The sequence below is a fragment of the Pipra filicauda genome, unplaced genomic scaffold, assembly GCF_003945595.2.
Source record: "Pipra filicauda isolate LSUMZ 115617 unplaced genomic scaffold, ASM394559v2 scaffold54_size4384275_pilon, whole genome shotgun sequence".
In the NCBI taxonomy this organism is placed as follows: domain Eukaryota; kingdom Metazoa; phylum Chordata; class Aves; order Passeriformes; family Pipridae; genus Pipra; species Pipra filicauda.
The window spans coordinates 1,249,300-1,273,627 of record NW_024104698.1 but is presented as its reverse complement, the minus strand read 5'-3'; the positions used below and the strand labels follow the sequence as shown (position 1 = coordinate 1,273,627).

Below are 24,328 nucleotides of genomic sequence, written 5' to 3'. Positions count from 1 at the left end.
CATTTCAATCCCTTCAGAGACAAAAAAAAGGGCATTTATTTAAGGCAAAGCTGTGGGTTTCCCAGCTTGCAGGAACCTTGCAGAACCCAGAGCAAAGCCTCTTTATCCAGCCAGCCTTTGCTGTGGTATGCATAACACAACCTGAAATTCCCAGAGAGAAATTTGGCAAAGTGGGATGTGAATACCTCTGCAAAGGCATGTGGCCAAGAGCCCAAGAGCCGCATCTCCCATTATGATGACTGAAAGTGGTATACCAGTCAAGGGAACGTGGAAATCTCAGCCCTGAACTTCTTCCTATTTATTTCTTGGCTGCTCGTCATAAATGTAAACTGGATCTAAGTTTCTGGATATGACGCATCAAGATGACATGGCATTTAAACTACAGAAAAGAATCTGCATATTGGCAGTCAAAACTGAACAACAGAGAGAGGCAAGAATTAGACAGTGAGAACAACCAGGACTCATCGCTCAAGCAGGCTGCCTGGCCTTCTTCAGTGACAACCTCTCCAGGAGTGCAGCGGAGGGAGCAGCCTCAATCCAGCCCAACAGCTACTGTGCTCATTCTGGAAGCTGGGGGAACAGCACTCAGGCTATGGCTGCCCTCCACAGATGTGAATCTCATCACATCAGGCACCAAAATCATTGAATTTCAAAAAGCACAGCAGTCAGGGAATGGTGGCAGCCAGTCTTACTTCCTTTTTCTCTGAATATTGACCATTATAAGAAATGGAAATTTTTCCATTAGTTTTATTTATATAGGATCTAGTACCTGAGTTCCATAGCTTTTGTTTTGCAGAATTTTTCTCTCTAAAGAATAAAGTTTAAACTTTATTCTTTAAACTCTAAGTTTTAGTAGAAACTTCGAGCTTCCAACAAAACTCTTAACACTTCTACATCTGGCATAACCCTTCATAACCTCACAACTCAGGGCCCTTCACTATCCCTCAGCCTCCTTTTTCTCCTCCCATATTCTTGTTATTCAGGACTGAGTATTGCTTCTGGCGTCATTCTCCACTGTCAATATGAAATATTGCTAGATTTGCTATAACGTTGTAGGGTAGGATGTATTTTTAGATGTTTATCACACAGGAACTGGACTTTCCTAATGAAAACCTTGTAAGGACACAAAACCAGCTTCTTATATCTAGTAGATTATTTTCAGCTACTGATGTATGTACAGTGATTCATTCTTAAGACAGGTACAATATTGTTAAGTTTAACTGACAAAATGATCCTTTTCTTACTTTTTTCCTTTCCTTAAAACAATACAGCATTCAACACAACTTGTAGTTTCACCTTGTTTCTTTTTCTCCTTTTTCTTGCAGTGTATGCAACAACCAAGTGAGTATTTACAATACATCATTCTAAAATGTTTTTTTTTGTTAAATTGAGGAAAACCAAAAAATACTTAGTAGATTAAACAATAAGATAATATGATTTTAGTAGAAAATGTTATAGAATTTTAAAGTATATAGATGATGCTTATTTAAAAGTATCACTATGTATTAAATATGGGATTATACAGAAAGAATAATACAAAGCAGGTTTGAAACCTTACTGTGTTGTTTAGTTACTGATGCTACCTTCTGCTGAACTTAGGGTTCTCCTTACTGGCTACTCACTATTTATTGTGCTTTAATGGCATTTCCACTGGTTGAAACAAGAAGGCCACTGTGCAGTAGTTGCAAAGTACAATTAGAGAGAACCTATGCAAGAAATTATTGGTAAGAAATATTAATTTTCAACTGACACAATGAAATAATACTGTAGTATGACTTTTTCCAGAAAAAAAGGTTAAAAAATGTAATATGAAGAAACATTTTTCTACGATTCCTGTAATTTAAAAGATTTTAAGGGACTGTGGGAATCTCTCTACTTTTTTTTAAAATAAATACTTGGGAAGCATATGAAAAGTTAAATAACCAACATTTAACTGTAACTTACTAAGCCATGAGACTAGGCACAAAATGTTACAGCCATCACTGCTTCCAGTGGGCTATTTTGTTGGAATTAACTTGAAGTGATTGTACATACCAGACTATCCATCTTTGGGACATATTTAAGGGTTATCATATAATCATTTGGGAGATTTCCAACCTACAATAGAAAGATAATAAAAATGTTATTATTGACTACACAAAACAACACAATTTCCACTATCGTATTCAACAAAAGCTATCAAATATTCAACAAAAATTTTCAGTAATTTGCCAGATGCAGGTAAAGTTAAAGGTTTGCCTCCAGTAAAGGTGAAGGTAAAAAAGGTTACTTTCATACTCGGTTTCCTGTGGAACCACTATTTATCCTTATTTGTTCACAAGTGAACCACTCTCCACTGTAATACACCCAGCTCTGATCTGATCATGTTCAATGCTACCAGTTGCCAGCAGAATTAAAGTCAACAATGTATTGAGGAGTAGTGATATGAAGTTATTCATTACTAGAGAAACTCCGTTGCATTTTCATCTTTTAATGGTATGTCTTGAAGCGTTTACCTGACAATTTCTACATAACCCTAACTGCTGTAGACAGTAGAGGATGTAGAGGTATCTAACCCTTTTTCCTTCAAATAATTTCCAACTTCAACATGCATCTGGAACCTAAAGAAATACTTACTTGCCTTGTGCTTAGTTATACACCAGGTCAGAAAAACACTTGTTCACAACTTTATGAACTTTTTGAAGTTGTTCCTCCTACTAATGATGAGCAAAATAATTATGTCATAGCAATGTCCTGGGGCAAAGGAGAACTTCCACACATGTTAGCTGAGTGTGGATTTGCAGATGTGGGAGAGCATGGAGTGTGGTGCAGCGAAGACAAGGAGTGGAAGAAAGGTTCTTGTTGAATTATACAAACCAATCTGCCACAGATGGGATCCGACACTACTGTGAGACATGGTTGAACATCTGGGGAATGTGAAGAGTTGGGAGATGAACAGTCCAACAGTCACTGGACTGCCACAGTCTTCTGAAGTATTTTTTCAAAAAGTTTACCAATAATGTGATGCTTAATGATAGAGTAAATCTATTTTCTTTTGCATCAGTGAGAGATTCAATTAATGTTTCTTATCCTTGTTTGAAATCCATTTACTCAAAACCAATATGCACAGACATAGATCCTTTGGTGCAAAAGCATTTTTACTTCAGGTTAAAGATCATTCTGTTATGGTGATGGTTTTGATTTTGCTGCTATAGCAACCAACACAGGGATCTTTTTTTTCCCCTGTGCAGTTTTTAGGTAATATTTTTTTGACAAAATATAATGTCTTATTTGTTAATTAAAATTTAGTTTCAAATAAATAAAAATTAAAACAGCTATTTCAAAATATTATGGTTCCAGAAATGATCAAGGACAATACTTATGCACAGTCAAACACAAGTGAATTCCAAACTTTTTTTTTTTTTATTTATCTGGGCTAAGTCAGAACCTTTCAGTTCAGTCTCATTTATCTTTCTCCTACAGCTTTAAAAAAAGCAGTTGTTCTACAAATGATCCTGGTAAAATTCTTTCCAGAGATAAGTTTTTTCTTTTTTTTTTTATACCTACAGATTCCCAAAGCAGCAGTTCCAGAAGTGTCATTAAATTCTCTGTATTTCTATTTACCTGGAATTTAGAGGAGTTGATTCAAGATGCCATAAATACTGAAAAATATTGCAATAAATTTGTTCTTTCTTTAGAGCATCTGATTTATTCTAAATCCTCATCCAAATTTTTTGTCTATTTTTCTTTTTTCTAAAAATATGGCATCATGACATACTAATGGGTAATCTGTTTTTTTTTCTAGCTTCCTTTGCGTGCCTAGAGAGGTAGGATTAGCAGCACTTCAAGCAGCATAGATAGTGAAGATGCTACTCTCTGTGTGTGAAGTTTCCCATACTCACTCTAGAGGGATTCCATATTTAGCAATATCAGCAAAAACACTGCTCTGTAAGAAAGGTCACTGGAAGATTAAATTTGTTCCATCTCAATGAACACTACAAGAGTTGATATGCATTATGTATACAATCTACTTCTGTGGCATGAGAGCCTGCGAAACACTTTCCATGCATAGTTAAAAAAATTTAACTGCCCAAGAGCTCAACTTCTCAATCAAAGCTGGAGAATACAGCTCAGACTCAGATATTTTTTTCCTTGACAGACTGTGAATCAGAAAAGATATTTCTGAATTTACTACTAAAAATGAAGATCACTGGGGAGAGCATGTCAAAGACAAAATATATGCCCTGCCTCAAGACGGAACTTGTTAGTTTTATCAACTAAACTCCACATCAGGTGCTTTGCTGGTAAATGATGGATCTCAGTCAAAGTGAGAGAGTTACACTTGTGTCTCTCTTGGACTTCCTAACTCATACACAGCAAATAGGATAAAGCCCCTGATGCAAGAGTGAAGGATACGTCTATACTAAATCTGCGCATTTTGTACTCTCTTGCTTTCCTGAAATGAATCTTGACATTTCATCGAACGCTAGCCATCATTAGCGAGCTGATGAAATAATCCTGAAAGGAATGAACGCAGTCTGCACAGCCACTCAGTGCAAGGTGCCTGACTGCTGAGGCTTCCACAAGGAGCAGATGATGAGGGGGTTCTGATCTGCTGGAGCAAGGGTGGTTGGAAAACAACTGTCCCTTGAAATTCCCTGCATCCTTGAATGGTTTTTCTATTAGTTTCTCTACTGAATTCCTTAAGTACAGTGACTAATTCTGGGGGCCATAAAACACCTGCCCGCATGACTTACCTAGGTTTAAACAGAAGTAACAGTTTTGATGATTATAGAGAGCATCAACAGATAACCTTGGAAAGGAATGCATAGAACTAAAGGAATTCTGCATTGCTGTTAAAATGTCAAAATATCTGATTTAGTGTGTGTGTGTGTGATTGTAGAAATCCTATTAGGCTCTGAGAAAAGGTGAAGCGCAGGGAATCCACACTTATGTCTTCAAATACATATAAAACGAACACTAAGTGCTATATTCCCAGCTGTAACAAAATCTCAAACTCAGGAATGTAAGATTACGTTTGACATAGAGACATCTGAATATTTAATACAGCACTGTTAACATTGCATAACCCAAATATACCTTAAAAATATGCTCACAATCACATAGATGGGGAAAAGAAAAAAGGATACAAAAGTGATTTGGGTTCCATAAACTACTCTTTCATTGCAACAGCAGACTTAAGAGAGATGACCTATCTCTGCAGTCACATGCTTTGAAATGATGGCTACTGTTCTTGCAATTTCTCTTTATTGTGACTGTTCTGAAAATTATAAATAGACAAGCATAGATGTCATTATTTTTATACACATTTCAAAGATAAAGGAAGTAAATAAAATAAAAGTTACCTTTTCCCATTGCCAGTGTTTTCTTTTTTTACTCTGAGGTATATGATGGGAAAAAACATACTATGCTTTTGAATATCCTTTCTACCTCCCATTTCTCTCTACTTGTTTCCCTTTTCCTATTCTTTTCATGGAATCTGAGAATGGTTTGGGTTGGAAGGGACCTTAAAGATCATTTAATTCCAACCCCTCTGCCATGGACAAGGACAATTTCATTAGACCAGGTTGCTCAGAGCCCCATCCAACCTGGCCTTGACACTTCCAGAGATGGAACATCCATAACTTCTCCAGGTAACCTGTTCCTGTGCCTCACGACCCTCACAATAAAGAATTTCTTCCTTATATCTAATCTAACCTGCCCCTCTTTTATTTTAGAGCCTTGTTCTATCCCTAAATGCCCTTGTCAAAAGTGCCTCTCCAGCTCTTTGCACTTCTCTGTCTTCCTTACTGCATCCCTGGCTTTTCTTTTCCTGCAGTACCTTCCACTCTCTCTGCTTCTATCATCTCTACAATCTACTCCATCTCATCTGTTAATGAAGCAGTTAATAAAATCTTCGTCATTTGGCTTAAGACAACATGCTAACGATTTCCGTTAACACTTCTTACAGTCACAGTGGCAGGTTATTTGCAAGATAACAACACTGGATAATTTTTCATAACCCCTTCATGCATGAGAGTTAGATCTATTTTAAAATAACTATCAAATGTTGCAGAGAGTGTAAAGTACATATTTACAGCAAAGACGTAATGTGAAAGCAAAGTATTTGAAACAGCATGTCTCAAACAAGCAACCTGGTCAGTAAATGCTGACTGTTATTTGGGCTTCCAACATTCAAAAGTAGAAAATTGCTTTAGAGAAGTAAATCATGGAAGAAGAGGTATCTTAGATTTAGTTGATGGACAAAACTAAAATATCTAGATATATTCTATACATACTGCAGAGCTCAGTGACAATTCTGTTTATATGTAGGTTTGATATTCATATTTAACAAATATATATACAACAGATTCCTAATTCTTATGCAAAATCTAAGTCACAATTACAGTGATGCAGCTTTCTACTGACTTACTGTGCTGAAAAGAACAATGGGGACAGGCTTTATTGACAGGTGCTGCAATTACAGTTTTATAATACAGAACATTTGTTCATCAAGTAATGTGTTTCCCTCCAGACATCTTCATTAAAAAAGAAGCAGGAGTTCAAGTGATTAGTAGTGCAGAATGAATACTCTCTAAATACTTTCATTCTGTATAGGTATGAAATTGTGCTCTTTTAAAGTTCTCATTATTAAAAACCAAAAATGATTGTTCAGTTGTTCTTTGCTTCTTAAAATCATTTTACTTAGGGCATATTCTTCATATGACAAAATTATATTACATAGATGTTAATAAATTTAATCTTACAGAAAATACAAATCACTTTTTTAAGAACAGATATCAGTATGGTTTGGTAAACCTTATTGTTATTGAATTTGCTCCCTCTTTATGATTCTATCTTCTGATATAAATCTAGCATGATGCTAGTGAAAATCCAGATTAAGAACACTGAAAACAAGTTACGCCACACATCTGTCCTCAATTTATTACTCAACACAAAGTTGATTAGGCAAATGACCCACATTTTCAGGCACCGCACAGCATGCCTTATTTATTCTCCAATAGCTTAGGCTTAGTAGACATCCCTGGTCTATATTCACAGAGTATCTTGACTGAGGCATGTACTTCTCATATCCCTATAATACAATACAGTTCAGCAGAACACAGTAACAGCCATGCTGAGGAGTTTTCTAAAAGCAATGACGGGGGTTTACAGTACTTGGAAGAAGCCCAGTACCAAATAAAGGAAGGCCAGGTTGTAGGGAATTGTGGCACTGTTTTGAAAACTGCAGGTACGCTGCAGTAGAAATAGGGAAAAACATAGCAGGAATAAGAGAAATGAGGGACATGGATTCATGCTGCAAAGAATTCTAGCAAAAGATAGGAAAAGCACGAGAATCTGCCTGGAGTACATCAAGGAGTATCTTTCCTGTGGCCACAGTATAACAGATACCATGGATATGATGAGAAGCTGGTACGAGAGGGCAAACTGAACATGTGTTACAACAACACAGGCAGTGTTAATAGTACCTTTGAAGATAAAGCCAAGAAGCTTGCCACTGGGAGTGAAAAAAAAAGGGAGGAACAGCTTGAAGGAAATAAGAAGATAAAGGGTCAGAGCAGCACGTTAACAGATAGAAGGGCAAAATTACGGAAGTCAAAGATAGAAAAAGACTTTTCATGGATTGTATTTTTATCGACCAAGAATTTGGAAGAAAAATGTACTTATATGGACAGAGAGCTACAAAAAACCCCACATTGTGACAGGAAAAACAATGAAGGTTTAAAAAGTGAACTCAGAAGGGTCTATGAAGCATCAAGAGAAAAGGCCCAGGAAACACTAATATTCTGGAGACACAAAGAAATCATAATCTACCTCAGTGGAGAATTCAGACCAAACTGAATCGAGGCTGATATCTAAGAATTTGTGATGAGACAGGAGGAAGAGAGGCCAATATCCTAAGCTAAATGATGCAATTTGCACACTGCTGCCAAACAGACAGTTCATTGCACACAGATGTGGGACTGTACTCATGACTGTGGATGAAAAGGTTTAAAGAACATGACAGTCTGAGAATAAAGCATTTAGAAACAACTACTGTATCACTGTTGGCAAGTGTGATGGAGCTTGTGGATAACATCACAATAAATTATGGGCAATAATTGTACGCATAACATTACCTTCTCTGAAATCCTCTGTGCTACAACTTGTTCTCAGTGTGAAAGAGGAGGACATTTTTTAAAGACACTATGTTCTACTAGCACAGGTTCTTTGGATCAGCAAAGAAATAAGACTTTCAAAGGCCAATAGGATCTCCAGAGGGAAAGTCTGTGAATCTAGTCTACATGGACTTCAGTAAAGCCTTTGATACTGTCTCCCACAGCATTATTCTGGGGAAGCTGGCAGGTCATGGCACTCTTTGTTGTGGTGAAAACTGGCTGGATGGCCAGGACCAGAGAGTGGTGGTGAATGCTGTCACATCCAGTTGGCAGCCAGTCACTAGTAGTGTCCTCCAGGGATCAGCTCTGTTTAGTATCTTTATTGATGATTTGGTCAAGGGGTTCAAAGGCACTCTCAGTCAGTTCACAGACGACACTATGTGGTCAGGTCGGCAGGATTGATCTACTGGAGGGTAGAAAGGCTCTGCAGAGCGATCTGGACAGGCTGGATTAATGGGCCAATACCAACTGTATGAGGTTCAATAAAGCAAATTGCCAGGTCCTTCACTTGGGTCACAACAACCCCATGCAGAGCTACAGGCTGGGGGAAGAGTGGCTGGAAAGTTGCCTGGAGAAAAAGGACCTGATGGTGCTAGCTGAGAGCCAGCTGAACATGAGACACCAGTGTGCCTAGGTGGCCAAGAAGGCCAATGGCATCCTGGCTTGTATAAGCAATAGCGTTGCCAGCAGTGATTGTCCCCATGTACTTGGCATTGGTGAGGCCACACCTTGAGTGCTGCGTCCAGTTCTGGGCTCCTCACTTCAAGGAAGACATTGATGTGCTGGAGTGTGTCCAGAAAAGGGCAATGAAGCTTGTGAAGGCTCTAGAGAGTAAGTCATATGAGAGATGTCTGAGAGGTTGTTTAGCCTGGAGAAAAGGAGGCTCAGGAGAAACCTTATCGCTCTCTACAATTATTTGAAAAGAGGTTGTAGCAAGATGGGGGTCAGACTCTTCTCCAAGACAACTCCCAGAACAAGAGGAAATGGCCTCAAGCTGAGCAAGGGGAGGTTCAGGTTGGACATAAGGAAGAATTATTTCACTGAAAGGGTGGTTAAGCATTGGAATGGGCTGCCCAGTGAAGTGGTGGAGTCGCCATTCCTGGAAGTGTTCAAGAAACATCTGGACGCCACACTTAATGCTACGGTTTAGTTGGCTTGGTGGTGTTCGGTCGAAGGTTGGACTTGTCTTAAGAGGTCTTTTCCAACCTTAATGATTCTAGGATTCTAATAAAGAACCCAACCACATATGGGTGCAATATATAATTTTGAAGATAACACGTCATCAGAATATCATTCCTTAATTCAATGAGTATATTGTGTTTCGAAAAGCAGAAGTGGTACAAAACTTTTATTGTAATTTACATGAGTTGTAGAGTCTCCTGAACCATGTTTTTAAGCAACATAATGTTAGAGTCCCTATTATATGTACTAAGGAAATAGTCCATATAGCATAAAATATTTTACTTGCTGCAAAGTGATGTGATCATTCAGTATCCTCTGTGTACTTCTCCCTTCTTGTATTTACACTGTCAGCTAACGATATTTTGTTTTAAAAGTATTTTAAATCTTATTATATATTTTTTTCATTTCATTCTCAGTGTCAAGTTGTCATGGTGTAGAATTTCAAAAGAAAATGATCAATATCTACTATAGTCACATTAATTGAAACAAATAGTTCTTATACTAAACTGAAGGTACTAAACTTATTTTCACCTTATCTTTTCAATTCTCAAGTGGCTTTATTGAAATTGTTTCTGCAAATATTAATACAGACAAAACAGGGAGACAGACTTTCCTCAAAACCTTCTCTAACAACTCAAGAAACTCAAAACAAAGACAATCCATGTGTCTGGGCTTTGTATTTCCTGTATCTCTCTGTTCTTTCTCCAATTCAAAATATCTTTGAACTTGCTAGTTAACTTCACCCAAATTTTGCATTTGGTAGGAAGATCTGAAAGGTATGGGTCTAAGTCACGAGAAGAACCATAACAGTATCCCCATGGAGGAGCATCTGAAGGAGCTCAGCCCTACACCTCTCTGCTCAGGCTTGGCAGCAGAAGCACAGTGCAACCTGAACAGTTGGCAGTGGTTTTCTTGCAGGACATGCAGCACATATACCATAACAATCACCACACAAAGTCCTTTCTGCCCAGCCAGCAGCCCAAGCAAAAGGGGCTATAAATCCAGCAAGCACTGGTAGGCATCATGCCTCGGGGGCATGGGAGGGAACTAGTCACCATGCTGCATGTGTAGAACTAAGAGGGCATGTGGAGGGTAGGGGTATGGAAAAATAATGCTGTGGGGATATGTGCAGGAAGTGCAGCTGCTGGCCAGAAGATGACGTAGGAAGATGATTTGAAAAAACACAGTCAAATTAAAGACTAACCTAATTTTTACAAGATTAGGTTTCCTTTAGAATTTATCTCAAGAGCAAAGCTTGTTCAAAAGCAAAGATTGTCCAAGCTGCATGCAAATTTTTTGTAACCTTACATTCTTAAGTTTAAATTGTACTAAAGGGAAAGTTAGAGCACTTGTTCTGAGGACACTTAAGTGACAAAAAGTTATTGATAACCCTGCACTGCACAATTTCACCAGCTCTCACAGGAATTCTTTTGTTCTTGCATGCTTTCAACAGATTTACATCAAAGCTTAATACTCTTCCAACAGATGAAATATTATCTGGAATAAATATGCCAATACTTCAAAATTTTGCCTAAAGAGACTAATTTGAAGCACTCAGCATTTAAGTAAGACTATAGAGTATCCCTAGAGATTTACGCTACGTGCCAATATGTATAAAAATGCTCAAAGAAGAAGAATTAAGAACACTGTGCTGGCAACAAATGCTAGGGACTCCAATTTAAGTGTTTGATAATAATAACACTGGTGTTGCAACTCTTTTCCCACAATGAAACAAAAACTTTCAGCTAGATTCCATATGTAGATGAAGATATGCTTTTTAAGTGTTCAGTGTGTGTTATTTCTTAAAAACTTTGGTATTATGTCCCACACTACTGCAAGTTAGCATAATTGCTGACTTCAGTGGAGTTAAATACCAACTGACATCAAAAGAAGACGTAGTTTTTCAGGTTAATATAGCAGTCAATTAAGTACTTAAAATCTACTTAAATGAATTCAGTTCTTATATGAAGCTGCGAGTCCTTTAGACTTAAACTTCTGGGTACAGTAAACAGAGAAACATTTAACGAGTGTAACCCACTCACACCTAAAGGCTGCAAAAGCTGTTCAATCGTTATTGTCTTGATTGCTACAAAGTTGTCTAACATCACACTAGTTTTACATATGGCACTAGTCTCATACACATGAAGTAAAGACTTTTGGTTCAATTCAGCTAGTTTGCCACCAGTCTGCTCCACACAAATCAGTAGCACACAGACAATCATCTTTCATCTGCCTGGGAAACAATCTGATCTGAAAGAATGTTTGATGAAATGAAGGCTGTTGACAATTTTTATTGAAGTTTGGAGTCAGGAAACCACATGTGTACATACACTCCGTCTTGGTCAAGGTCATCTCCTCAATGAACACTGAGACTACTCTCCAATCTTCGCAAAAAAGGTTTTGTTCAAGTGACAGATGTTGATGGATTAGTTTTTCTTTTAACATGTCACTGGTTCTAATATAGATTTACTAACTTCACTTAGAAATATAAGTGTCATTAGACACTAATTATTGTTTAACATAAAGAATAATTTAAAATAAAAGCTACTTACCAATTTTGCAATGTCATTCACATCATCTGTGACTGGATTCCCGCAGGAACTCTGGGCTTTGACAAGAGGATTAAGTAGGAGTAGTTGAAGACAAAAGCAAGTGATAATCCAAGTCTATTAAAAAAAAAAAAAAAAAAAGGAGACAAGAAACCCCAAGTAAGCAATCACCAAATGTGAAGCAACTAGAGACTGTAGTAAGGTTTTTTATATATGAAATCTAGATGCAACAATACTCTTTATCTTTCACAAGGACATACTCATAACTTTATAATATAATCTTCATGGCATGAATCCATGGAAATGCACTTAACTGATCTTTTCTGGAAGTAACTATCTTTAGAATCTTTAAAGTAATACTTGAAAACTTGGTATCGAGCCATCAGATTACTTGCACAGGATCCTGCTTAATTTGAGTTTTTGTAGAATTTTCAGATACCAAAGAAGAGAAAGATATAAACTTTGCAATATTCTTTATCAACAAAATAAAGTTGACTAAATGTTTGTCATTCACCTGACAATGTATTCAATAAATCTGCATCTCTAATGCAATAATGGTTGATAAGGAACAAAATTATACCAGACCACAGCAAGATAAAAGGAGAAAGTTCATAATCATAGCCATTTAATTTGAGTACTTAAACTGCAAGCAAACCCACAACTGGACTCTGCCCAAAGACTGAGATCTCAAGCAGCACTGCAGTACATTTTCTCCAAGTGACATGCCCTGGCGTCTCAGAAGTGCCAGCTTGGCTTTGGCACTACATTCCCCTCCTAAATCCAATTAGAAACAGCAATGCAATGTACTCACACAGGCTTGCGAGACTCAGCCAGAAAAGTACCAGATAACTAGCTGTGATCCACCTGGGTGTCTCCTTGGCTACACTGCCTGAACTTCCTTGCCTTCTGTTGTTCCTTGTGCTTCACTGGTTTCCCACAGAGTCCTGTGCCAAGTTTAAGCTGCAGATCTCTATTTCCAGAATGTTAAAGCATTTAAGCTATGGATAATCAAAAGTTGCCTCAGGTTGTGAAGCTTCTTGTGCCAGCTGACTGAAGCTGTCAGCAAAAGCGGATGATGGTGTACATTTATGGCAAGTATGGAATTTGCCTGTGCAGGCTCCTCAGCCTCCATGAGGGAAGGACTGAGATCAGACTTTGCTTTTATACAAACCAAGATACATCTCAGCCCCTTCTGTTCCCTGTGACAGGTAAAAAAACACCAAGTCTCTAGCCTTACCTTCATACACTATCCAACCTTTCAATTTAAGACCAAAACAAATGAAACAACATAGACAAACTTTCTAGGAAAACAAGAAAAAAATCACAGATTAAAAAGATTTAGTATCATTATAGTAACCTAGAGGGCCTAAGAAAGTATAATAATAAAGATTGGTCAGGAACTACATAAACTTCACAGAACAGTGCCAGGCACTTTACCTAAAAGAGCTTCAAGAGTAATCTCTCTTGTATCTCTTAAATCTTGTATCTATTCTACAAGTAAAACTGGTCATTTGCTTTCCTAGAATACAGCTTCCTGACTCATTTAGTTAAAACCACTGTGGGCTGTTGGTGGAAAAGACAATCCAACCTCCTCTCCCTACTTCTTTCCCTGGCACTGGTGAGATGGTTTAGTCAATTATAGCAGGAGGACAACTTCCATTTTTGTCTTCCTGTAGTATTTTTCAGACAGACCAGCTTTCTGATCCAGGTAACGGAGACAGCCAAAATGCTCTGTGAAGGATGGGACAAGTCAGGACTGGCCATTACAGTGCAGCCTGCATTCGGTTTTCCCTAAACTACCTGCAGGCATACACAGGGCATACACAGAAAGAAATCAAAAATATTCCGAGCAAAGTGCACATTCAATATGCAACATGTTTTTTGAGAATGTCTCTTGCTTCAACAAAACTAGCATTTAGAAATACTTCTATTTTAATATTTGTACAAATAATTACTGAGCATAATTCCCTGTGTGAAGAATTGAGAATAATTTACAGTCTTTCTCACAAAATCTCTGCATATCTTATGCTATGCAAAGCTTTGCATTTATACATATATGAACAATCTGAGCTCTGGGGAGGTTCAACAAAGATGCTGCTAGTCTCTGAAAGGATCTTTGAGAGCTCCTTGAAGTGTATAAGAGGTCAAAGTTGTTTAAGAACTACCTTGAAGTGATCAGAGAAACACATCCCTCTTCTCATATAAGATCCAGAATCACAGAGGAAACCAAAGGGGACCTCATGTTGACAGACTATCTCTTCATTCACAATTTTTGGAACTAAATTGTTGGAAAAAGGCAAGAAGTTAATGACAACCAGTTCCAAAATTAACTACACTGCTTTCAATAATAAAAAACCCTGTAGTTCTACTTTCAGAGTTATACAGTACACTAGCAGTTACACTCAGTTGCCCTGGTGTGTTCCTTGGAAATAGAGTTCACACCAGAAATTGGAAATTTCTTTATTGGGTTCCTCAATATTGACTAGTAAGTAAAGATGGGATTTGCTCTCTGACTTGTGTCACAGTCATAGGATGATGTTTAACTTAATAATAATATTAATAAATGCAGTAGCACACTCCAACTAAAGCCAGAACTTTGATATGCATTGCAAATTTTCATACTTCTGAATCTAAAGACAGTCCATACATGAAGCTTAAAATCACTACACATTTTATAATTATGCAAATCAATAAGAATACAGTTTCCCCTTTGTAAATAATAGGATTTAAAAACATAGCAATTTTATAACTGCTATTAAAACCAAATGATTTGTAAATTTTGAAATTTGAGGTTTTTCTTGCTTATTTGCTCCCTGTGTTATCCAACAGGAACTGAAAATCTTCAAAATACTGCTAGTTTCAACATGTCTATTATCCAAAATCCTTTATTTATTTGCACTTAGAAAATATTTATATTACACATGCCTTCAGGCATGTTGTACGTAAAGACTGTACAGATCAAAGAGCTAAGCTATTTTTGCGTTATTTACTAATGACCAAACCTGCTGTTTGAGCAAAACTTGAATAGACTGAATTAAATCAAGGACAGAACAAAAGGGAACCTTAAACAATAGCTTTATAAATAGAGATGCCAGTTTCATACTTTACTAAGCATAAATAAAAGTTACCCACACAGCACTCACAACAGATTTCCATATATAATTACCTCTAAGTTAACATAGGATTTTTCAAAGCTGCCCTCAGGATTTAATCACACATCATATATTAGCATTACATTGAAGAACTACGGCAGACAGGAGGCAGACTCGTATACCAAAGAGTCTCTTCCTATTTTTGGCTCAAAAATTATTTAATTTTTCTTAGGTTCTGTAATCTCTTAAATACTGAATATTTAAGTTTGTGAAAGGGAAAAAATCATGATTAGACTGAAAAGGATAATTAAAACTGAAGACTTCCAATATACACATTTGATAATTCTGAAAATGATTTGCACTATTGCTTGTAAGCCACAATGTAGAATTTCAGGAAATATCATTTTAGAAGCTTAGCTAGACATTTAATATGTTGAAGGCTATCCTTTCAGATGTAAAACAACATCCTTTTCATTTATATTCTTCATTTACCGTCTGAAGTGTTGACAAATGTTGCTGAATGAGTGGTTTAGCATCTCTTTCATAGAGTATTAAAGATACTCAATCAGCTGGTTAATGTTCAGCTAATTCCTTAAGTGAGAAGTAACAAGGGGAATACCACATTACTAAATAAGATAAATATTGGAAAGTTTGGACATTGCCAAATATCTAGTTTGTTCTGATAATGATTCTAATCACAACTAGGGAGAAATCATATAAAAAGGGAAATAATAAACCGCAAAGAGCACTAAACATAGGGAAACGTAGTAACTACACAGATGAATGGGTTCTCCACTATAAAATTTCTTGCATTTAAGTCATATTAGCCACAGAACTTTTCAGCCTAGTTTTCTGAGCAAATCACCCAATTAACCACAACCAAGCCAAGGCTGCAGTAGGGTTAGCTGACAATGTGGAAAAACATTTAGCCTGGGTCAGGCTTCCAAATTTATTTTTCTATTTTGTTAATGCTGGGGTAGCATCATCAGAAAGTGTTTGCACACTGCTTTGCTGAGGCACAGCTTGTGAACTTCTGCCACAGACAACATCGGTTGGTCAGTCATGGATAGCTAACAATGTTCATACTTATGCCTCAAAAAGCCTTTTGTAAGGAGATTCAGAGAAAATGAAAATAACAAGAAAGATATTTCTCATCTTCTTTTTTAAAACCACACAGCATTGCAATGTGTAAACGCATAGTAATTCTTTCCTACGCCTACTAATTTATTTAGTTATTTAGCTGTGATAGAGATTAAATAATAAAAGTCATGGAAGAACTTTGGTCTTTAACCAATTAAGAAATTAACTGTCAGCATGAAAAATCTTAAAATGAAAGAAGAGTATTTATACAGGATGTAATCCAATTCCCACTTTCATGGTATACAGTGATACCTTCACACCTGCAAACGACAGTGGTAACCTAATACATTTAGGCTGTGCCTAAATACTACTTAAATGCTAGACATTGCTCAAGTCCAGCAAGAAGTAAGTTAAGTTTGCAAAAAGAAGTCACCCATCCATGACCACTGGAAACAGTGAAGTATTTTGACAACCGCATTTGGAACTGGCAGTGTCCCTACACACTCTCAAGTACCCAGAAGAGTAGCTGAAGGAATCACTGTGTTAACACTAAGTTACACACAGCTGAAGCATTAAGTCAGTGTACATCCACTGTCCATCAAAAGACTGGCACTGGTTTCACCAAATATAATAGCCTATCAGCTAGGATGCTCACTAACAAGTGTCAGGCCTGGGTTAAGATTCCTATAAGGTAATTCCAACTCATGGGAGTTGGACTCTTCCTCTGGTATCTACCTTCTTATTACCATAGAATCATTCAGGTCAGAAAAGATCTCTAAGATCATCAAGTCCCACCATAACCCCAGCACTGCCAAGTCCACTGCTAAACCATATCTCTAAGCGCCACATCTACACATCTACCACTGAAGCTACTTTCCTATCTATGATGGCTTTCTGGATAAAAGGGGTAAGCTAGGTGTACACTGGTATTCCCACCCCTTATTTTTTAGAACATTTATGCATTTTATACTATTAAGACAAAACACACAAAAAAATACATGTTTACTGAACAGGTATCAGAAGGTTTATGTGTATCCTTGTCCCACACATGCACTCCCATTGGGCACCTTAACTTCTGGAAAGCTCCCCAGTCAAGAAAACAACCATGTGAGTTTTCTTGAACAACATTTTAGCAGTACATTGAACAAAATGTTGGCTAGCTCCATTTCAGTGAGTCACTCTGCTGGGGTGAGACACCTAAAAATCTCTGGATCACACCCTACATGCTTTATTATGATTACAAAATACAGTTGCATACTTTTCTGGTGACTGATACGACTCCGTTTTTCTTAACTATGATATATAGTAGGGAGTATGATGATAAAAGTAAGCAGTGTAGTATTAGAGCAATTTATTTAGGTTCTGATTTAAACACAGCCTATAGAAATGCTAGTCACTCTTTCTCTTAGTAAGTTTTGGAGTGGTTTAGATGAGATATACTTGAACATATATTCAGTTATTTACAAAACATATAATACTTTTCTACCCAATTCATTATATAATATCTCAAACACATAATACGAGGGTACTTCAAGGGGTAAAGGGGAAGGAAATTAGCAAGTTCTTTTTAGAAATATAAGCAGGGAAAGGTGCCATTGCTCCCTACATTCAAATGAGTTTGACAGGCAACCTGCTTTCACAGTTGTTTGATATTTTTGTGACAATTCTATATTTGCCTTTCCATGATTTTCCCAACCACAGAACCTCTTTTTCCACACCTTTTCACTAACTTGCTTACCCATATGGAACTCCTAAAATGCCTAATGATAACTGACAAGAACAGGACTTTTCATCTAGTTGCTCATTTGGTTGCAGAATGCTAAAGTAGCACTTGCTAGACTCTGCCAGCCACATGTGCAAAAGCAAAACCAATTGTATTCAGATCCTTGTAGACCATGTTCCTTATAAAGTACACTGTTAGTGAATTGGAAATAATTCTATTCAGGTCAATGGATAAAAGATAGTCCCAAAGCTGTTCTTGGGACTACTTCAGAACTACTTTTTCAATTTTGTTTTTTTTTTCAGCTGGAAGGAGAAACAATTCTCTAATTCTGTCAAGTTATGCACATCTATTTCCCGAGACAGACAAATTTAAGACATATAGTCTTACAGTGCTGAGAAAAACATGAATCACACCATTCTTTCCCACCATCCAGATCTTGGGAAAACTAGGAAGCTGCTTAGACTATGTGCCAACTTCATTTCATGCAACCTCAGGCCAACTGCTATCATCCTCTACCCCTTGCAGCTTTTCTCCACAGATGCAGAAGCAGCCGGCTGCTCCAACCAGTGTGCTACTGTTGTACTCGGTGAAGTGCACCCAAACTCCTGCTGAGTTTGGTTTGTGCGTTTCAGCTGAAGCCAAGACGAACATGATAAGCAAGAAGTGCAAATTGATATAGAGTTTGCCTTGCAAATCAATGCAATCCAGGTATTTTGTAATTACATCCAGTAAACTACAAAACAGTCTTCTTAATGTGTAAATTAACATATTTATTTTCAGTCCCTGCAAGGATCCCATTGCAAAATATTTGGCTGTTCTAAAAATGTAGGCTTTAGCTCTTTAAAAATGTTATCTGATCCACAATAAGTTCTGTCCATTCTTTAATCTCACTTGACAATGAGGCAGCTTCTATGCATCCTAGATCTATCCTGGATGACAGCCAGTTAGTTTAGTTCCCAAATACTGGCAAGTGAAGTTACCAAGAGACAGGTAGTTATACACGAATGTTGCCTTTGAAACTTGTGTTAATGGCGTCCATACAAGTATTTACTGATAATAATAATCAATCAGGTGGCATTCTAGTTATGTAAAAGAACCAGGAGTTTTAAAGGACAAAAGCATTTCAGTTATAAAATTCCATAACAATCATCCAGGATTGCTATTGAAATTTTTAATTTTTCTATCTATTTTAGAGTGATAAAGGCCTGTACTTACTTGTTCTGTTAACAAAAACACTGAGATTCAAAATACATGCACAGTGAAAATAGAAATAAGCAGAAGATCAGACTTCAGTTGACTCAACAAAACCTTCCATAAACTCCAAAGAGGAAGTTGTCTTATTTTTTTCCCTCCTGGGAACTTATTGAAGAGTTTTCTAGCATAGATCCAAAGGCATTTTTAAGTAATTGAAAGGGGAAGGTAACATAACATACAAGATTATCTTTGCAGGGAGGACAAGCTTGTCACACTGTATAGAGACAGATGATCTGACTTCCTCAGGCAATGAAAAGACATTCTCTTAAATAAGGTACCTAATTAAAGATTGTTTCTAAAGATTTATTTCAGAGGTCTTGCATCTTTGCCAAGTTCATGCAAAAAAAGTCCACTATGCTGAATATTCTTTTGAATTATAATGAAAATATATACAAAGTAACCTTTTTTAATCTTAGACCTTCAAGCACCAGTAAAGGAAATGGAGTAAAACTTGTTTCAGAAATTCTGTACTGGATCTTTTCCATCTGCTACAAACTACAGGGAATTCAGGTTGGAAGAATTATTACACTGACAAAATAAATGAAAAAAAATATAATTATCAGGAAGAGCGAAAACAACAGCCATTTTGATACTGGGCATACACTAAAACTCATGTACATGATGAAAATGTCCTCCCTGGTACTTCATTCTATTCTGTTTCTGAACACTGAATTTGTTTGATAACACCCCCAATTGCTGCTGTATCTTTATAGGGATATAAATTCAGAACTAATTTCTCTGACCTGCTTGATATGACACCTCATTACAAGAGGATAATTTCTGAACACAGATTAAAACTAGATGCCAGTATAGTCGAGACTAAGTGTGTTTCATCCACCTACCTTAATTGTATTACATCCTTACAATTACAAGCTTAGATGTGATTAAAGAATACTATTTGAATCTCTTGGATATGCCAACACCAGCATAAGCTTTGACAGTGCTGATGGGTGATAATTTTTCACATCAGTATTACACTCTATATTGTGAGACTATTAATATACTGACTTTTTACAGCTGCTGTCTACATTGGTGGTCTACCAGGGCACTCAGGGTAAGGTAAGAAACAGAGGGTACACTAATGATATAGTTAGCATCATGATAAAGATCATGGGATTCAGCATCAACCATTTTCCTCAGTCCCTCTAACATTGTGAAGATCTTATGACCAACATCAGGCAAATGTGGTACTCTGTAGTCCATCCAGAAAAGCTCTGGCATCACCTGCTACTAAGGCAAATGATATCAGTAATATCAGGGTGATATCAGAATACAGGGCAGTTCTCCTCAACAGGCATTCAGAAGACTAGTATTCTTGGAGCATAAATCTCTTCACTGACTTTATCTGCCACCACTCCACAGCAGATATCAGCTTTCAGAGTCACTGTGGACTTCAGGTAATTTGATAAGGTAGCATACATTTTTAATAGGACTGGATAAAACTAAATAAAGGGGAGGAGTGGGAGTGGAGGTAATAATCACAGAATCATTTAGGTTGGAAAAGACCTCTAAGATCATCGAGTTCAACTATTAACCCAGCACTGCCAAGTTCACCACTAAACCATGTCTCTAAGCACCACATCTACCTGTTTTTTAAATACCTCCAGGATTGAAGACTCCACTTCCCTGTACAGCCTGTTCCAGTGCTCGACCATCCTTTTGGTGAAGAAATTTTTCCTAATGTCCAATCTAAACCTCCCATGGCACAACTTGAGGTCATTTCCTCTTGTTCTAGTGCCTGTTACTTACAAGAAGAGATTGACTCTCACCTGGCTACAACCTTCTTTCAGGTAGTTGTAGCAAGCGATAAGGTGTCCCCAAGCCTCCTTTTCCCCAGGCTAAACAATCCCAGCTCCCTCAGCTGATCTTCACAAGACTTGTGCACTAGACCCTTTACCAGCTCCATTGCCCTTCTCTGGACACCATCCAGCACCTAAATGTCTTCCTTGTAGTAAGGGGCCTAGAACTGAACACAGGGTTCGAGGTGAATCTTTTGGAAACTGTCCCAGATCTTCATTGTTCTGATGGTTAAAAGCTTTGTGCTATCCAGTCTAAGTGTATGGCAGTGGTTTATATCAATGTGTTCTTGTGGCAACGCTGCTCCTTTGCTTATATATTTTTACTTCCATCTTTCTGGTTTGTTCTCTTCATGCACTTGTGAAAATCAACCCTACTATCTAAGTCTTTCTTAAGCATAATTAAAAGTCTATTTAACTTTCGTTGCTTCATGACACAAAAGCGGCATAAACACCTTCCCCCCCCCCCAAAAAAAAAAAAAAAAAAAACTCACGGAAAATAAACAAAACATTCTCTTTCTCTTACCTCTTCTCAGATTACAAATTGTACTTATTTATTCTCTGTAATACCTTAGTTTCACAGGTTCTTCTCTCTCCGCTTCAGCAAATGTAAATAGAGGATTACCCTAAGCCTTTACTGAGTATTGTTGCAATTGTCACAATGGATGCAGTATCCAGTCAGGTGGTTGCTTTCTGAAGTGAAGATGAGCAAATCAACAGTAAGTCAAGTAACCTTTATATGGGATCTCTCCTCATTATTCAGAGCAGTTTCTCCCATTGATAAGTAACTGCTGACATAAAAGGTATTCCAAATTTACTTTCACAAAGGCTGGCTTCTTTGGATATATTCCAGACAGTAGCACCTGCATCAATTTAAAAAGGTTGAAAACAGGAAATGAGAAGTTTTCACTCTGATCCCCCAAAACCTCGGCTCATTAATGTCAAATTCTGATGTAACATGTATGTTGGTGAGGGAAGTGATTTTGTATTGTGAAGAGTGTCATGGTCTAATCCCAGATGGCAACTAACCACTACACAGCTGCTCATTCACTCTTCCTCTCCAGCAGGATCAGGGAGAGAATTGAAAGAGTAAAAGTGAGAAAACCCATTGGTTCAGATATAAATAGTTTAATGGGACAGAAAAAGTAGAAAATAATAATGGTAACAATAGTAATAAAATAATTAGAATATACAAAACAAGTGATACACAATGCAATTGCTCACCACCTACTGACCAGCTAGTTACCAAGCAGCAGTTGCCCTTAGCCAGCTTTCCCCTCCAGTTTATATGGTAGTTTACCATGTAGCACGGAATATCCCTTTGACTAGTATGGATCAGCTGTCCTGGCCATGTGCTCTCCCGGCTTCTTGTGCCCTTCCAGCCTTCTTGCTGGTAGGGCATGAGAAGCTGAAAAGTCCTTGACTTCGGGTAAGCACTACTTAGCAACAACTAAAATCATCAGCATGTTGTCAACATTATTCCCATACTAAATCCAAAACACAACCCTATACCAGCTACTGGGAAGAAAATTAACTATATCCCAGCTGAAACCAGGACAAAGAGGTGTAAAAAACCCCCCAAAAACCAAAGAGATAGTTAGCCAGGCTTGTGGTCAAAAAGTTTTCAACACCAACTATAACAACCATGAAAGAAGGTCATTCTGCTTTTCCACTGCTTTAAATCTTGGATCTTTTGGGAAATACTTAAGAGATATTTCGGGTTTCCTTCTATCATCAGTAGTGACACCTAAAATTTTGAACATAAGTAATAAAAGCTGTTAGTAGTTCTTTTAGAATTCAAAACATACTTTTACAAGCACTACTCCAAACATAAACGATTACCTTGGGGCATGTAACAGGGATGAAAAGGATTTTGCACACACTGATCTACTCTAGGAAAAAGGAATGCCATTACATAACTCAGCTGCAAAAATGGGGCCAGGTTATGGTATTCCATAGTGAAGCCTGAGTTTCTGTTCCTTCTCACTAATTTTCATTTCACTGAGAAATTTACTATATTCCACATAATGTCTAATAATGATGTGCTATTCATGATTTAGAAACATGGCTTTACAGATTTAATGCAATGTTTTACAAGTATCTTGTAATTGCTAAGTCAATAGAAGACAGAAGACCAAGTATGTACCATAAGAGAATGAATGAGGAAAACTCAACATAACAGTCCCTCATTTATTAGAATCAGTTTGAGTTTTAAGATAAATACATAACCCTTTCCACACCATGTTCTGTTTCCAACAACATGTGTTGTTAGGCAATGAAGTCAGCTTCTGGCCCCATAAACAACCACTGCAGACATTTTAACAATAATCTATAGTCAATTTTTACAAAAACTGCAAAAAGTTTCAGGAAGACAATTTGTCGGTGGAAAAGATTACAAGCACCTACAGGAAACCTGCTTAAAAGCCAGCATACTGAAAACTAACAAAAGTGAAAAATGAAACCTGCATCTCCTGACTTTGGTGCTAAGTTTTCATCTTCTTTCATCAGGAGATACAGGAAAATCACTGAAGACTTTCAACATGTTGAATTCATTTGTCACAACAAAAATTCTGTTCTTCTTTGTACATAGCATTTCTTAGTACAGTAGTTAGCTAATTAATAGCTAGCATAACATCTGTTAGGTTATTTCTCTAGGAAATTTATAAATTTAAACCTTACAAAAACTTGGAGCCCATGATTCCATATTTGTCAATAATCAAATAAAGTTTCATTGAGCCCTTCAGAAACAACATTGCTAGGCTTAGATTCTCCCTAAACCTATTTGAAAGGATATATTTTTGAGGTTTCACTAGATACTGCTTTTGTACTTCTTATCACTGTACCTGTCCAGCTGAGCTAGACATACCAGTAGTGCTCCAAGAGATGTTTGTGAGAATCATGCAAGTTTATCTCATCTATTTCCAAATAACACAGAGTAAAAGAAAATCAGATTTGAAATATTTTCTGATTGGGGAAAAAAAACCCAAACAAAAAAGACCACAACTTTTTCAAGATCCTGATTTCAACTCAATTCTCTCATATTTTTTTATGAAGGATACCCAGTAAATAATTTTACTTCCAAAAATGCTCTAAGCTCTCAGACAGCATTTTATTTCCTACATAATTTGAATTGTATGTTTTCCTATACATACCCAAAACCAAAGTGAACAATTTAGCTTTAAGGTAAAAGGATAGCACAATCTTACATTTACATTGTTATTACAAAATAGTACATTAAGAATGGATCTACATTTCTTTGTGAAAAGAATATTTATCCAAAGTGATGGACCAATGGATGAGATTAATCTGAAATGCCTTGAAGTTTGTGGGACTGCTGACAAATCAGGTAAGTGACACATCAAATTAGAAACTAATCTTCAAAACATTTAAGTATGCTTGCAAGACAATGGAAGCACTGGGTAGCCAATAAGCCATTTACCTCAGCAAGCTGGAGTTACAAACACATTTTGCCTTGTCTTAATTATACTCGTAT

The 24,328-nt window shown here is 37.1% G+C and overlaps 1 protein-coding gene across 3 annotated transcripts in view; it reads right to left on the bottom strand.

The window, feature by feature from the left end:
• KITLG (KIT ligand) overlaps positions 1-24,328 on the bottom strand; it is a 57,460-nt gene that overhangs the window by 19,997 nt on the left and 13,135 nt on the right. For all 3 annotated transcript variants that reach the window (XM_027732938.2, XM_027732939.2, XM_039387294.1), the window contains exons 2-3: positions 11,894-12,007; positions 2,035-2,097 (exon numbers count right to left, since the gene is read on the bottom strand). In XM_027732938.2, the coding sequence (XP_027588739.1) occupies positions 2,035-2,097; positions 11,894-12,007 (177 nt within the window). The remainder of the gene's footprint in view (positions 1-2,034; positions 2,098-11,893; positions 12,008-24,328) is intronic.